Source organism: Dreissena polymorpha, chromosome 2 (assembly GCF_020536995.1).
Source record: "Dreissena polymorpha isolate Duluth1 chromosome 2, UMN_Dpol_1.0, whole genome shotgun sequence".
Taxonomy (NCBI): domain Eukaryota; kingdom Metazoa; phylum Mollusca; class Bivalvia; order Myida; family Dreissenidae; genus Dreissena; species Dreissena polymorpha.
Genome location: NC_068356.1, coordinates 56,264,356 through 56,279,263, shown reverse-complemented (window position 1 = coordinate 56,279,263; position 14,908 = coordinate 56,264,356). Strand labels below are relative to the sequence as shown.

General features: G+C 39.0%; 2 protein-coding genes across 6 annotated transcripts in view; both read left to right on the top strand.

The window, feature by feature from the left end:
* Window positions 1–14,908, top strand: part of LOC127867094 (uncharacterized) — a 514,868-nt gene that overhangs the window by 10,958 nt on the left and 489,002 nt on the right. The gene's annotated exons all lie outside the window — the stretch shown is intronic.
* LOC127867113 (uncharacterized) overlaps window positions 10,756–14,908 on the top strand; it is a 707,753-nt gene continuing 703,600 nt past the window's right edge. Inside the window, exon 1 of one of the 3 annotated variants that reach the window (XM_052408144.1) lies at window positions 10,756–10,916. In XM_052408144.1, the coding sequence (XP_052264104.1) occupies window positions 10,859–10,916 (58 nt within the window). In that variant the 5' untranslated portion in view covers window positions 10,756–10,858. The remainder of the gene's footprint in view (window positions 10,917–14,908) is intronic. The other 2 variants (XM_052408141.1, XM_052408134.1) reach the window with 2 other exon arrangements.

Here is a 14,908-nt window from a genome sequence, read left to right as displayed (position 1 = left end):
ACCATATAGTGCGCCTCGAAGCCGACATCAGAAGAGCTCAAAATCTAGGCCAATCGGTAGCAGCCGTTTTCTTAGATCTCACTGCCGCGTTCGATATATTATGGAATGAACACTAGGTATAGAGGGCACCATGCTCAAATGGCTCGCAGCCTTCCTCACAACGTGGAAAATAAAAGTAAGAATACATGACGCGACTTCCGAAACGGTCGAGACAACAAACGGCTGCCCCCAGGGAAGTGTTCTCTCCCCCATATTATTCTCCGTTACAATGAACTCGCTAGAACGCACGATTCATAAGCATAATGCACAAAATAAAACAGGCCTAATTGATCTTTCCCTCTTTGTAGATGACAGTGCCATATGGACTACCTCATGGTCGCCTAAACTAGCAATTGATAAAATTCAAAACGCCCTGACTGCTATAGAAACTTGGAGTGCATCATACGGCTTTCAAATTAATCCCTTTAAAACTCAAGCAATTGTTTTTTCTAACCGCGCATCCAAAACAACTTCTAAAAAAATCACAGAACTTCCGCTATTAACACTATGTGGCGCTCCGCTCCCGTACCTCGACAAAATTACTTTCCTAGGAATGACATTTGATAAATACCTAACATGGGAAGAACACATCCTCAAATTAACAGTGCGCTGCCAGAAAGATCTTAATTTTCTCAAATGCATCCAACAAAATAACTGGGGCACATACAAGAAAGCACTGATGAGTATTTACAAAGCCACTATCTGGGCAAAGATAAATTACGGAAGCATAGCATATAACTCAGCCAGCGATAAACTACTTAAAAAGCTACAAGTTATCCAAAACACGGCACTCAAAATAATCACGGGAACACGTAAAACCACAAGCACCGTTCTTATCCATCTCGAGTGTGGAATGCTTGACCTGGACCATCAAAGGCAAATAAATCAAATGAAGTATTACGCGCGCACTAATCCTATGGAAAACAACCTACCGATCAACTCAAAGGTCACGGAAGACCCGGCCTACCGTAAACCTAAAAGTCGCATTGGAGTCCCGTACGCGCAAAATGTCCGAGCGCTTAATTTATACTATAAAATTAACGAAATTGAACTCCAACCACCTACCTACTACAGCCTTAGTGAAATAGTAAAACCTGACATCGACTTTCATCTATCAACACTGATTAAAAAATCCGAAATCGACTCCAATAGCGCAACCATAGCCTTAAATTACATAAATAATACATACGGCGGGTATGCACAGAATTTCACAGACGATAGTAAAAACGAGGATTTAAAATTAGCCGGCGCTGCGTACGTAGTATACAACCCTCAAAATGCCATTATCCACCACAACAGATTAAAACTTAAAAAGAACTTTCCATATTTGCCTGCGAGCTAGCAATAATTAATGACGCAGTAAGGTGGCTTAACACGCTTAACACGCACGAACAGACAAACTACGCGATTTTAACCGACTCTCTTAGCGCATTGCAAGCACTACACGCAGGATCCTCGAAAACGCGACCAGATTTGATATACGCTGCTCTAAAAGGTATCACAAAACTGACTAATAAAAACATATCTCTTAAACTTATATGGATACCTAGTCACGTAGGCATCCCGGGCAATGAATACGCAGATAAACTTGCCAAGTTAGGATCCCAAGACGGCCTACTCTCTGAGCTAAAACCCAGCGCACGCGAAATAATAGCCATTATAAACCAAAAAGCGTACAATGAACAGGACTACAAATGGTCAAAATACTGCACTGAGCATGATTTACCACTTATCACTAACCCCAGCCATAAGATCCATATCTATAGCCCCATTAAGCAAGAAGATAGGGCATATACGCGTATGCGCTTAGGGGTGACTAGGTTACACGATAATAGCTACGAAACTGTTCTGTGCCCCAAATGCAGTGTCCCAGACACCTTCGAACATTTATTCTTCATATGCCCTCAACACGCGGCTCAAAGACTAGAACTAAGTGCAGGTATAATAGCAGCATATAACAATATCTCTGTTAAAATTGATCGCCGTCTACTGTTAATGCCGCCGAACAAGATCGGATCCGTTATAAGACGTGTTTTTAAATTTTTGCGAGATACGGGATATCTCAATAAAATATAAATACACTAATTACATCGCACATTTGACAAACAGTTAAAATACTCCGCTAAGCGAGCTTCCACTGCGTATGCCTTATTAAGATAAAATATAAATATTACAGGTTAAATACACAGCAATCTTAGCAATCTAAATATTATAAATATTACAATATAAATACACTAGATAAATTGCTTCCCTAACAACCTAAATATTAAACCGTAGACCATTGTGACTGCTGAAAGGGGGAGTCCCGAGTGGGACGCCGCGGTGATGCGGGAGAGGCCGCAAGAGAGAAAATATTATAATAGTATGTATAGCTATCGATTTATCCCAAGACTTTATACAGACATCATATATCCGTAACAATATCTCTTCGTCCCCATACGAATAGTAACTTAAGGTTTATTTCCCATATTTATTGCAAAACAAACATAAATATGTACGGAAAGGACTATTTTTACGATCTTTTGCGTAATTTAATTATCTCCCTTGCAAAAACAAGATATAAGGCAATTCGCATTAAACGAACAATTATATGAACACCTTATTTCTGTACCAATAGCCATTTTTACTTAATACTAATAGTAATTTATTTTTCAACCCACCACCGACTTGAAAACAGACACAAATATAAGGAAAAAAAAAAACTCATTTTGGAACATTAACGGCTTAGAATTACCTCCCTTGCAATATAAAACATATATAGAAATACCCCACAAACGCTCGAAACTTCAACCATTTAGCGTCATAAAATCTATTCTGTTAAAATTGAGGCTAAAACTAGATTCATACCTGCACTTAATCTATAAAATAAAGCGATACAGTAGGGCATATTAACCAAACCAGAATCTTCTTGCATAAATTATCTTCCTTAGGCTTATCCGAAATAGCAAAAATATGCGTATAAACAAGTCGCGTAACTTTCAAAAGTGCGAATAAAGCGCGTCCCGGTGCCGGACAAAAAACACATCTAGGTAACTACATAACATTTAACCTGTCTGCCGGACCCCGTCCGTGGACTATAGCCATAAAGGGGCCCTCTGGGCGGGCACGGATGACTGGTCACTTCTGTGTGTCAATGGGGCCGCTCGCCCGGGCCCGCACAGAGTGAACCTACGGTATTATCACGGCCTGAGCATAACGCGGATATGACAACCGACCTATAGTTACTCCGTCGCAGGGCATAGCCAACGGGTCACACCTGTGTGTCAGTGGGGCCCCCTGGTCTTTGCCCTGTGACGACGCCACGGATGGGCAAGGGCTGACAAACTACACCTTATAACCCAGTAAAACAACAACAACACTCTCTTAATAAAACGACGGAAGGGATTACGGTACCGAATATAACTGTCAACCAAATCATGAAATGTAGCGGCCGCCTGTCTCGTTAACAACCGCGACCGTACAACATAAACGCAATTTAACCCTAAGGGCACGCTATCAGAATCAATGACGGATAGGTACGCTTGATAAAAATAAAAACGAACATCTGTAACCACTATGTAACGATATGGACAAATCTAAAATCCCCCCCTTTGTAAACCAAAAAATCGGGCTAACAGTATCCGGGTTCCGCGAGACCCTCCCCCCCTGTGCTGGTCCTCGTTATTTTAAAAATTTTCCGCTGCACCCAGCACGCAGCAGCCGACGACGACGGTAGTGGGGTAAGCACGCAGACACTACACTTCCGCACAGAGACGGAAGCCGCATTAAGTGCGCACTCAGGTAACTCAATAGAGAAACCTTCAGTACAACCCCTTTAGATGTAGATATCACAACCATGTGTTTTATATATGCATTATATTAAAAAATGTTGGATGGAGCGTGTCGGCTGGGGTGGTGAGGCGCCCCCCCCCCCCCTCGCACTGTGGCTCTGTCGACACGACCCACCCAAGATTACCAAAAAAAGAAAAGTGATGATAATTAGTATATTTGTTTCTCAGTGTATAGATAGAATAACTTATTGCAGTCCATTTATTTACTAACCATTGTAATAGCCACAATAACACATAGAACTGAACTGTTGCCTCTGATATCATACATAACCAGAACCAGTAAAGCGCTCACTCTCCTAATACCAAACTACCATAACCACAGTCCATCTCTTTTATCATCAAATAAATGATCTATCAAAAACAAAGTCTGGCCCACACAACACCACAGTGCCACAGGCAATCACCTCAGAAAAAAGAAAATCTCGAAATTGTCTAAGCCCACAAAACAAAATAGTCATCTTGGTCCATTTACACACACTCAATCCCTCTCTTCTATCATCTAGTACATGATCTGTCAAAAATCTAGTCTGACCCTCACAACAACATACAACCATTTCCCAAAATAGCAACAGAGAGTGCCCAAGCTACTATAAAATATGACACAAGGCCGCAGATCTGTATATGTACCAATACTAACACTATATAGTAATATGTCCTCAGCGAGAGACGCTACATGCCGTCCCTCTTGAAAGATACTGAAAAGAATGACTGTTTGCAGTTCATTTGTACACTAACCATTATATTCCTATGTAGCCGGATCGAACCCTTAGCTCGACATACCCTAGACCAGACCACGATACTAACCTGGCATATTACACAAACACATAGGAATGCTGTCTTTGCTTTTATAACCAGAAACACTAACGTGTGCGCTCTCACTAATACCAAATTTACTCAAACTCAGCCCCTCTCTTCTTTCATCAAATAAATGACCTATCAAAACTAGTCTGGCCCTAACAACACCACAGTCTCACAAGACACTTAACACATCAATAAGAAAGAATTTACAAAGAGATTGTCTGCCCCCCAACGAACTAGTCATCTCGGCCCAATCAAACAAACATAGTCCCCTTCTTCTATCATCAAATACATGATCTTTCAAAAACTAGCCTGCCCTTCGCAATAACATCCAAACTATATACCAAATAGCAACAGAGAGAGTCCACGTTACCGCAAGTAATGACACAAGACAGCAGAACTACACATGTATATAAGTACCAATACTAACACTATATACTAATATGTCCTCCGCGAGGGACGTTAACGGGGATGCAGTGTATCGGGTGCTATACACCGGGCACTTAAAAGAACCAGGGGCGCCTCTGGAATCGGGACGTTTACTGTATCCTGCTCGAACCCCCACTAACATCTCTCATGGGGCGGAGAGCACAACAACCACACTTGGGTAAATGAAAGCTAGAATACAGGACATAATCTATAATACTATGAGTTTTACAAATTAATATCAGACATAAATAAATCATATGATATATCAACGGCGTTTTTAGATCATTTATTTACTTTACCTATCCAATTATAATAGCAAATACAACATAACTACAAAATTAATACATCCCAGCTTGATACATGGTCTGGATGTTTGGCAGGCGGGTGGGAAAGAACGATGGTGACTCTGGGTAGGGCTTTGGGGGGCTCCATGGTTGGTTCTTGACTGATTTGTTGTCGCGCGCAGCGAGTGGGTGGATGAGGGTGCTTGTCTCGGGGGTCTCCAGCGGTTGGGTGCTCAGGCCGTGGCCGTATGCGGGAGCGGGGGGGGGGGCTCGGGCTCGCTCGGCGTGGGTGCGCTTGTGCGGGGGCGGCGGGTTCTGCGATCTGGGAACTGCAACAATATACAACCCTTCACGACTGACCGACGACCGTAAATAACCGACAGACACCTCCTCTTCCGCTCCAGACAAATGCACAACAATCACATACCACACACTATACACAACCATACACAGATCACCACCAAGGAACCCGGAACACACGGGCGTGGCGCTCTCATACGCGCCACCCGTAATGAGTGAGGGGTGTGAGAGCGATACATGTGTGTGTTCCGGGTCTTACGTACCGGGTGGTGTTGGGATGTGGGTCGCGTTGAGTGTCTTGTACATTAGTAATGTGCGGGACACTCGGCGGGATCCCGCACCTCATCACCACCTTTAGGTAGATAGCACATTAAGGTCTCATTGGCCAACATGCACGGAACTCTTTTAAAAATTAAAGTATTTGGCGAATACCCAGGGAAGCCGGGGTAAATTTGACCTTCTTTGGCTCTTAAATTATCTTTTTTCCCTGAGAGGTCACAGGGGCAGGTCGGGCTACCGTAACCTCGTGAAGAGGCCAGTAGGACCTGTAAATAAACTCTGAAACACACACAGGCGGCATTGTGTTTCTGACAAACCCATTGTGGTTAAGGTCAAGGTCAAGGTCATCCTTTACGGTCTATGGTAACAATTACAGATTTAAAGGAAGTAATAAGCTTTAAAAAGGTAAAAATTATTCAATATTGAACCAGCGGTATAATTTCAATCTTGCGGAAATGGAAATACGTTTTCTACGCTGTTGAACTAGATGTTTAATTCATTGCTTTGTACTTTTTTTCAAAAAATGCAAATAATTGTTTATTAATTTGATGAAACTGGGCATAATGCATGTGCGTAAAGTGCCGTCACAGGCTAATCAGGGACTACACTTTAAGCACAAGCATTATGCCTAGTTTTCTCATAACGCGACTCATTCAAGTACAGCGCTTGATTATTTGATGTTAATATTCGCGATAAAGGTTAGTCAAGTGCATGAGAAACGTTTTCTGACGAACATATTTAATTCTTATTGGTATTCTAATATTGGGCGCATATCAGAGCGGTAATGATGTGAGCCGCGCTCTGCGAAAACTGGGCATAATTCATGTGTTGAAAGCGTCGTTCCAGCTTAGAGTTTGCAAACCACACAGGCTTATCAGCCACTTTCTGCCTAAACTGGATTCTTAATATGAAGATACTTTTTTACAGCGAAAAATACCATTAACGCGATATGTATCGTATCTGATTAGCATGTGTGCGGACTGCACATGATAATATTGAATGACGCCTCAAACACGTACATTAATCCCCGTTTTCCCAGAACGCGTCTCGATATATATCTAGCTGTTTCGGAAGGTAGCCGCCAGTGTCAAACCGCGCCTACATTCGTTATCCCGCTTTCAAGATAAACGTCATAGCCCCCGTATATAAAGACGATTATATTTTGCGTTTGTGTAGAGTATCATAATTCAGTTAGCGGTCACTGCGTATTTTGCACTGGAACACCTACCCCTAGTGTTATATCATACGTTTGTTTAACGAATTGTATTACGTTTAGCAGTCATCGTGTAAGATGCACTGAAATACATACCGTGACTGCTATATTTTACGTGTGTTTCATGCAAACAAATGCAAATACAAGTCATCCCGCATTATGACTATTAACACCTTCTGTGACAATGTTAATATGTATGATAAAGTATAGTTCGCCAATATTAACGTGGCACTGACCTTTATGTTTGAAAATATTTAGGTACCGATATTAAAGTGAGTTTAATCTGTTGAAGAGTACCTGAGTGAGTGCACTGTAACGGTCTCACTAAACGAATGCAAAACGCGCAAGAATACAACCAAATTAAATATTGACCACGATCAATGAGTACAATGTTGAATAGATGGATTGTTGTAATTGTTTGATTGTATTTTTGTTGGACTTTTTGTTTTACTTTTCATTTTCATAGAATACAGCGTCTTAAATGCTAAACCCGAAACGGTTAACATCTCTAATGATATTGATCACGTAAAGAATTATATTATGACCCATTAGCGGGGGTTGCATTATCAGGAAACAGCACATCAGTTTTCTGCTTGCGGGTCATTTGATATACCGAGTTATTGATCTGTAGCTTGCAGACTAAGAAAAATAGTTTCTTCAAGACATATCGAATATCACTACTCTTCCACATATTTCCTAGTGCAAACGACTTCTTAAAGGGACATGTTCAAAGATTGACGCATCGAAAACAAAATCGAATTTTAGTTGCGAATTTCTAAAAATAACTTTAGTATTTATATTGCGGATGATGCTTGAAAATGCTGTCGTCAAAATACTGTTATATATTTATCAGTTGATTTGTATTAAACAACATGAAGAATTGTTTATGTGAACAGATTGAACAGTTTGAAATCTTCTATTTTTTATGAAGATAACTGACAACACGGCACAATATAATATACATCCACTTTAGAAAAAGAAGAATGCTTTTCCACAAGCCTTCGGTTGCAAAAGGATTCGGATTGATATCCAGATAGATTTATCTCTTTTTGTATTTCGTCCATATGGTTTATCATGGCTTGTAAAGACATTAAATGGAGTGCCTTTTTATGTACTCAAACAAACGTGATTGTAAACACTTTACATTAAATGGCAGATATGCGCGGGGAAGAGAAACCGCTTATGTCAAGATGCACATCCTAGAAAATACGGATACATCAATAAATACTTATTGTCTGCGTTTTTAAGATATGAAGATTCAATAAACCAATGTTTAAGAGACGCGGTCACATAATTGTCTGCTGTATTTTATGCATGTATGTTTTTCAACGTCTTTTCCATAGTATCCCTTGTGAGCTAGGGAGCCTTTAGAAGATCTTCTCCGTAGATATCAGGTACTCGTTCTACCAGGATAGCGGAGAATGTTACATACAAGCTGGGGCTAACGAAACAATCTAGCTTATATAAATAGGATTGACTTCTTTCTAACCTTGACATCGTATAACAACGGAATTACAAACATGAACAACAATAGCGTGAAAAATTGGATTCAGGCAAGCAAATAGTCGCCCCAAAACGAAATATGATATTCATTATTCAGACCTCAGGGTATGGGGTAAAAGATATAGCGTTGACTGCTTCGTATACCGGAGAAGGAGAAACACATAAGGTCTAATGGTCTCTGTACATCAAACATAAGGTCTAATGGTTTCTGTTCATCAAACATAAGGTCTAATGGTCTCTGTTCATCAGACATAGGGTCTAATGGTCTCTGTTCATCAAACATAAGGTCTAATGGTTTATGTTCATCAAACATAAGGTCTAATGGTCTCTGTTCATCAAACATAAGGTATAATGGTCTCTGTTCATCAAACATAAGGTCTAATGGTCTCTGTTCATCAAACATAAGGTTTTATGGTCTCTGTTTATCAGACATAAGGTCTAATGGTCTCTGTTCATCAAACATAAGGTCTAATGGTATATGTACATCAAACATAAGGTCTAATGGTCTCTGTTCATCAAACATAAGGTCTAATGGTCTCTGTTCATCAAACATAATTTGTCAGTTGTTGTCAGAGTGCTGTTTGTGTGTTATTCAAAATCAGGAGGAACCTGATTCGGATCGGCTAATTTTCAAACCGGATTTAATCCCCGATGCTTCGCATTGACCGTTCTAATACGGTGAGCCCTGTTAAATAAGTATATTTTTATGCTGCGTGTTATGTTATAAAAGTTGTTAATAAGAGTCGTGTTATGAGAAACTTGCCTTAATGCATGTGCGTAAAGTGTCATCCCAGATTAGCCTGTGCAGTCCGCACAGGCTAATCAGGGACGACACTTTCCGCTTTTATGGTATTTTTAGTTTCAAGGAAGTCCCTCCTTGCAGAAAATCAAGTTTAAGCGGAAAGTGTCGTCCCTTGTCAGCCTGTGCGGACTGCACAGGCTAATTTAGGACGACACTTAACGCACATGCATTAATCCCAGTTTTCTCAGAACGCGACTCACAAAATCAAGACAACTATCTCCTGATAGAGTTTCTGGATTCAAAAAATGATTCCTCCTTTTGTATAATTTCTACTATAAAGTTATAAAAAGAAACAACATGTATGTGATATTTATCGAGATTTAAATTAAATAATGAACATATGGCATTCAAAGAGTGTTACCCATGTCCAATACAATTTTAACCCATAAGATCGCATCCTGCTTCGACGACTATCCCATTGAGTGTTCCATTGGCATCAAGAGCTCTCTGATATAATAGAACGTTACCATGTAAACAGTTTTCATTTAGCGTTGTCCACTGTGACAGTTAACCATCCAAACGTAACGATGCATACAATTTAAAATCAGTTTGAAATTTCTGCTCACAACTTATATGAAGATAGTTTGAATATGGGGACCAAACATTAACCAATCTGCTATCACGTCGCTGTGCTTTTGCAAAACAATTCAACACCTCTAAAATTTAATATACTTCTTGATAATATAATTATGTAAATATTGAATAGTTCCTACTATTTTAATTTATTTATAATGTTTAAAACTATTACATTTTTATAGAGTATAGAACAATAATACGTTTCTTGGTATTGCATATGCACATTTAATTTCTAGTATTGCAAACGAAGTAAACACATCCGCCGACCCTTGTCTACTAGATACTTCGAGTGCTGTGTCGGTGTAGACCACCGAACTTGCATATCAAGACAAACCGGTCAAGTCCTATATCCTTGTTCAATAAAAATATAGCCGCCTGCGAAAGACATGATGCCGTACAGCACTTACATTTGTTAACTATTTTTAGGCCTACGTTGTTTTAATTCGGTTTTCATTAACAGCAATAAAGTGTTGATTTTTCAAATAACAAAATGACCAAATGGAACATTTCAAACTTTGGATGAATATTAAAAAATATTATAATTTTGATATGAATGCTTCACACAAAACTGTACATTTTGGGGAACACATAAATGTAGGTAGGTTTTAATCATACACGATCGATGACACGTTCTGGCGTCAATAGAAATAGTGGGACTTGAAAAAGCAAAACATGCATACTCCTGTAATAGCCTAAGTGCGAATGTCCGTTACTGGCTGTAAATGTAGGAAATGATTTATAAATTGATCACACTGATGTTCAGTTAAACAACTGCTTGTCTGTCCGTGCCTGTTAGTCCACAAAGATGAGCAAGGCTGTGGTTTTCCTCTTCGTCATAGGTCTTATGATCTCCGTAGTGACAGGTAAGACTTGTGTTGCAATTCATTCACTTAATTAGTGCTAAAACCGCTACTGCTTCTGCTACTGCTATTGTTGCTACTACTGCTGTTACTGATTATTCTCTTGCTTCTTTTAGTGCTACTTTTAAGACTCAATTTTCTTTTTTTATTATATAAGTTTATATAAGTCGAATATTGATAGAACGATTGGGGGGCGACATTTGTTAAAATCCGCTTTGACATCTGCTGGGCATCATTTAAGCAACGTCATGCGAAAATGGGGTTTATGTCATATATGACCAGTGTGCGTTGTTTGGTTAGGAGTCAACCTGTCCGGTATATCGAGCAAGGCTCCGTGGTCTCATGAACGGACCGCTGCAAGCGAAGCTCCTGGCCAGCCTGTCTATTCGCACACTATGAGTCGCGTTCTGAGAAAACTTGGCATAATGCATGTGCGTAAAGTGTCGTCCCAGATTATCCTGTGCAGTCCGCACAGGCTATGTGAAGTCCGCACAGGCTAATAAGGGACGACACTTTCCAACTAAATTGGAATTATGCTAAGAAGAGACTTCATTTAAAGAAAAATTGTCATAAAAGCGGAAACTTTCGTCCCTGATTAGCCTGTGCGGATTGCACTGGCTAATCTGGCACGACGCTTTACGCACATGCATTATGCCCAGTTTTCTCAGAACACGTCTCGTATTGTCATGAGCTACGCTTGCGGCATATGTCATACGCGGGTCATATGATAATAGTTCTACGCTTGCAAGAAATTAAACGAGTATCAATACAACAAAATGTTCATGCAGGTAATTTATGCTCGTGTACATAAGTGTAAACAACTCTATGAAATAATTACAATGTAAACAGTTTAATATCGACAAATGTTCATATATAAGGTCATACTGCCTCTTTTCATCCTCACCAGCAATCCCCCTCCCCCACCCCGGCATTTTTAATACTGGCTAAAACCCGGCGTTGTTGATGTATTTTAAGCCTGGTGGTCGACGGACTCAACTCTTCGGTTTCCAGACGACTGTAACAGCGAAGCCTTGCGGACCTTTGCGACCAACTGCGGGCTCTCGGAGCACTCATTGGTACGCACTTAATATCTACGATGGACACATTTGTTTTGTTGTTGTTGAACGATCGATTTAACAACTTTTTTATTATTGTTGCTCATCGATTTGTACGGGGCAAGTAGGAAATCTGAGGTCTTAGATATTAAACACTTTACGGTTTGGTTGAGTATACGCTTAAAATATTGACAAATGAGACATATTAAATGTTACATATGGGTCGTGCTCTGTAAAAAGGGGGTTTAATGCATGTTCGTAAAGTTTCTTCCCAGATTAGCTTGTGCAGTCCACACAGGCTTATCAGTGACGATACTTTCCGCTTTTATGATATTTTTATTATAAAGAAATACTCTTCTTAGAGAAAATTCAGTTTCGGCGGAAAGTGTCGTCCCTGATTAGCCTGTGTGGACTGCACAGGCTAATCTGGGATGACACTTTTTGCACATGCATTAACCCTTTTTTTTCGCAAAGCACTGAAATTATGTTTATTTGTACAATTAGGGGAACCACTACATCCTGAGGGATCCAAAGAGCAATGACATCAACAACATCGTCATAGTGATACCAGATGACTTGCGAGATTCCGGCACGTGCGAGAAGATCGTTCGAGATCTCAATGAGAGATGCAATAAGGATTACTTCGACTACTAACGCTATGTTAACATCAATCTTGGCTTTTCGCGTTTCTTCGTCGTTATACTCTTCGATCAGATTTTTAATAAGAACTGTATTTTAGTGGTATAAATTATTACATTCGTACAATTGTTTATCAAATACGATACAATACTTTAGTGTGTTCTAAAGACAAACTATTTTAACAAACAATCTGGTCTGAATGCATGTAGTGAAAGTGTCATCCTTGTTCTGCGTGTGTAATTACTGGCTAATCATGGACGACTCTTTCCGCATTTAGGGAAATGTTCGTGCTCAAGAAGTATTTTCTAAACGAAAGTCCAATAATGGCGCAAAGTGGTGTCCCCGATTAGCCTGTTTGGACTGCTCAGATTATTTATTACGACGCTTTACGCACATGCGTTAAGCCCAGTTTTTCAAGAATGCTGTTAATTTAAACAAAACGAATCGATTGGTTTCAGGCTGAGACCAGGAGCTGTAAACTTTTATTTGCCGTAAATATCTGTAAATTTCTAAACTTTGTTTTATGTATTTAAGGCCGCTTCTGCTAATACATATTATCGTCTCGAACTTTTTGTATTTGTTAAATGAACATACTTTGTCTGTGGAAAGTGTTGCAAAATACACTCACCTTTGATAAAAAGGCTTTTTATAACTTGTATTCGATGTACTGGGGTCTACATTGAAGATATAATAACAGAAAGAAAATTACACAGTGGTTTGATAATAATTATTTAAAATATGTGGATCATGGGTTTGTCATAAAACCAAGGCTTATTAATTTGTGATTCTTGCTTATAGTATTCTAACAGATACATTTGGATATGTACGTACTAGATTAAGCGTACATTTAAATGGGAAAACCGGAAATCAAAGACAGGGGATATATTTAAATTGGACCATGCTCTGTGAAAAGGGAGTTCAATGCAGGTGCTTAAAGTGTCGTCCCAGATTAATCTGTGCAGTCCACACATATTGTTCAGGAACAACGTTTCCCCTCTAAACTAGATTCTTGCTAAGAAGAGACTTTCTTGAAAGGAAAAATATCATAAAAGCGGAAAGTGTTGTCCCTGATTAGCCTGCGCGGACTGCACAGGCTAATCTGGGACTACACTTTATGCACATGTATTTAATCCCCTTTTCTTAAAGAGCAGCTCAATTTAAAATTGCAAATTGACTTTTGCATTCGTAATAATATTTATTTGCAATAAGCTTTTATGGATTAACAAATATCTCCTGTTTGTTGAACTAATACACGGCTCACGTCATAATAAGTATTTAACATTCATGACTTAAACGGACCATTTAACAGATTTTGGCATGTTCTGAAGATTGCGAACTAATGCTTTTAATTCATGTAAACATCGGAACAAAAGAGTTTCAGTTAAAAACAAAAATTGACCCGTTTATGCCTAGCGTCCTGAAAAAATGACTTTGCAAACAGCGTAGACCCAGATGAGACGCCGCATGATGCGCCGTCTCATCTGGGTCTGCGCTGTTTGCTTAAAGGAATTTCAGTAATATTCTAAATATAGAAATACATATACTAGACATCTCTAATTTTTGAAATAAATTGGTCCAATTTAGAAGGCTGGGAGAGTCCACTAGGCATAAATTGGTTAAAATTGAAGAATGAAAAAAACGTTATCCACACCTGGGCTCGAACCACTGAGCCTTGGAGCAAATTCGGCCAATCGTTATGACGGGATAATGCACGTAATTTAAACTTTTTATAGGTAATCCTTGTAATGTCACACGATTACACTATAATAAGGATAACAACAATATGATAACGATAACAACAGAACTTTCCTAATTATACAATCGTTTCGCCTTTGTAGCGCTTTAGAATTTTCAGGTTTTTAAATCGTCTAAAAGACGCATACAATAGATATTTTAGAGCATAACATATGTCCAGTAGTACTGTTTCCTTATATACAAAACATAGCTTCAACAAAAAATTGCAATTATGAAACAATATTTTTTATCAATTTTGTAAATTTATAAAAACGTGAACAGGTCCCATTAAATACAATCAATGTTTGAATGATATAATCTTACTACATCCACATTCCCAACGACAACTGTTAAAATATCAACAAAATATAACTGTGAACTTTTCTTTAAATGTATCATTATTTTAAATATGACATATTAATTTTATATTAAAGACAAGATATTCAAAATTTCCTTTCGGCATCTTACAAATAATTTACACAACATTTTACATACATGTAGTTAAGAAATTTTAGCATGAAACATGAATGCGAGCATTTGTACGTTGTCTTGTATAAATTGCTATTA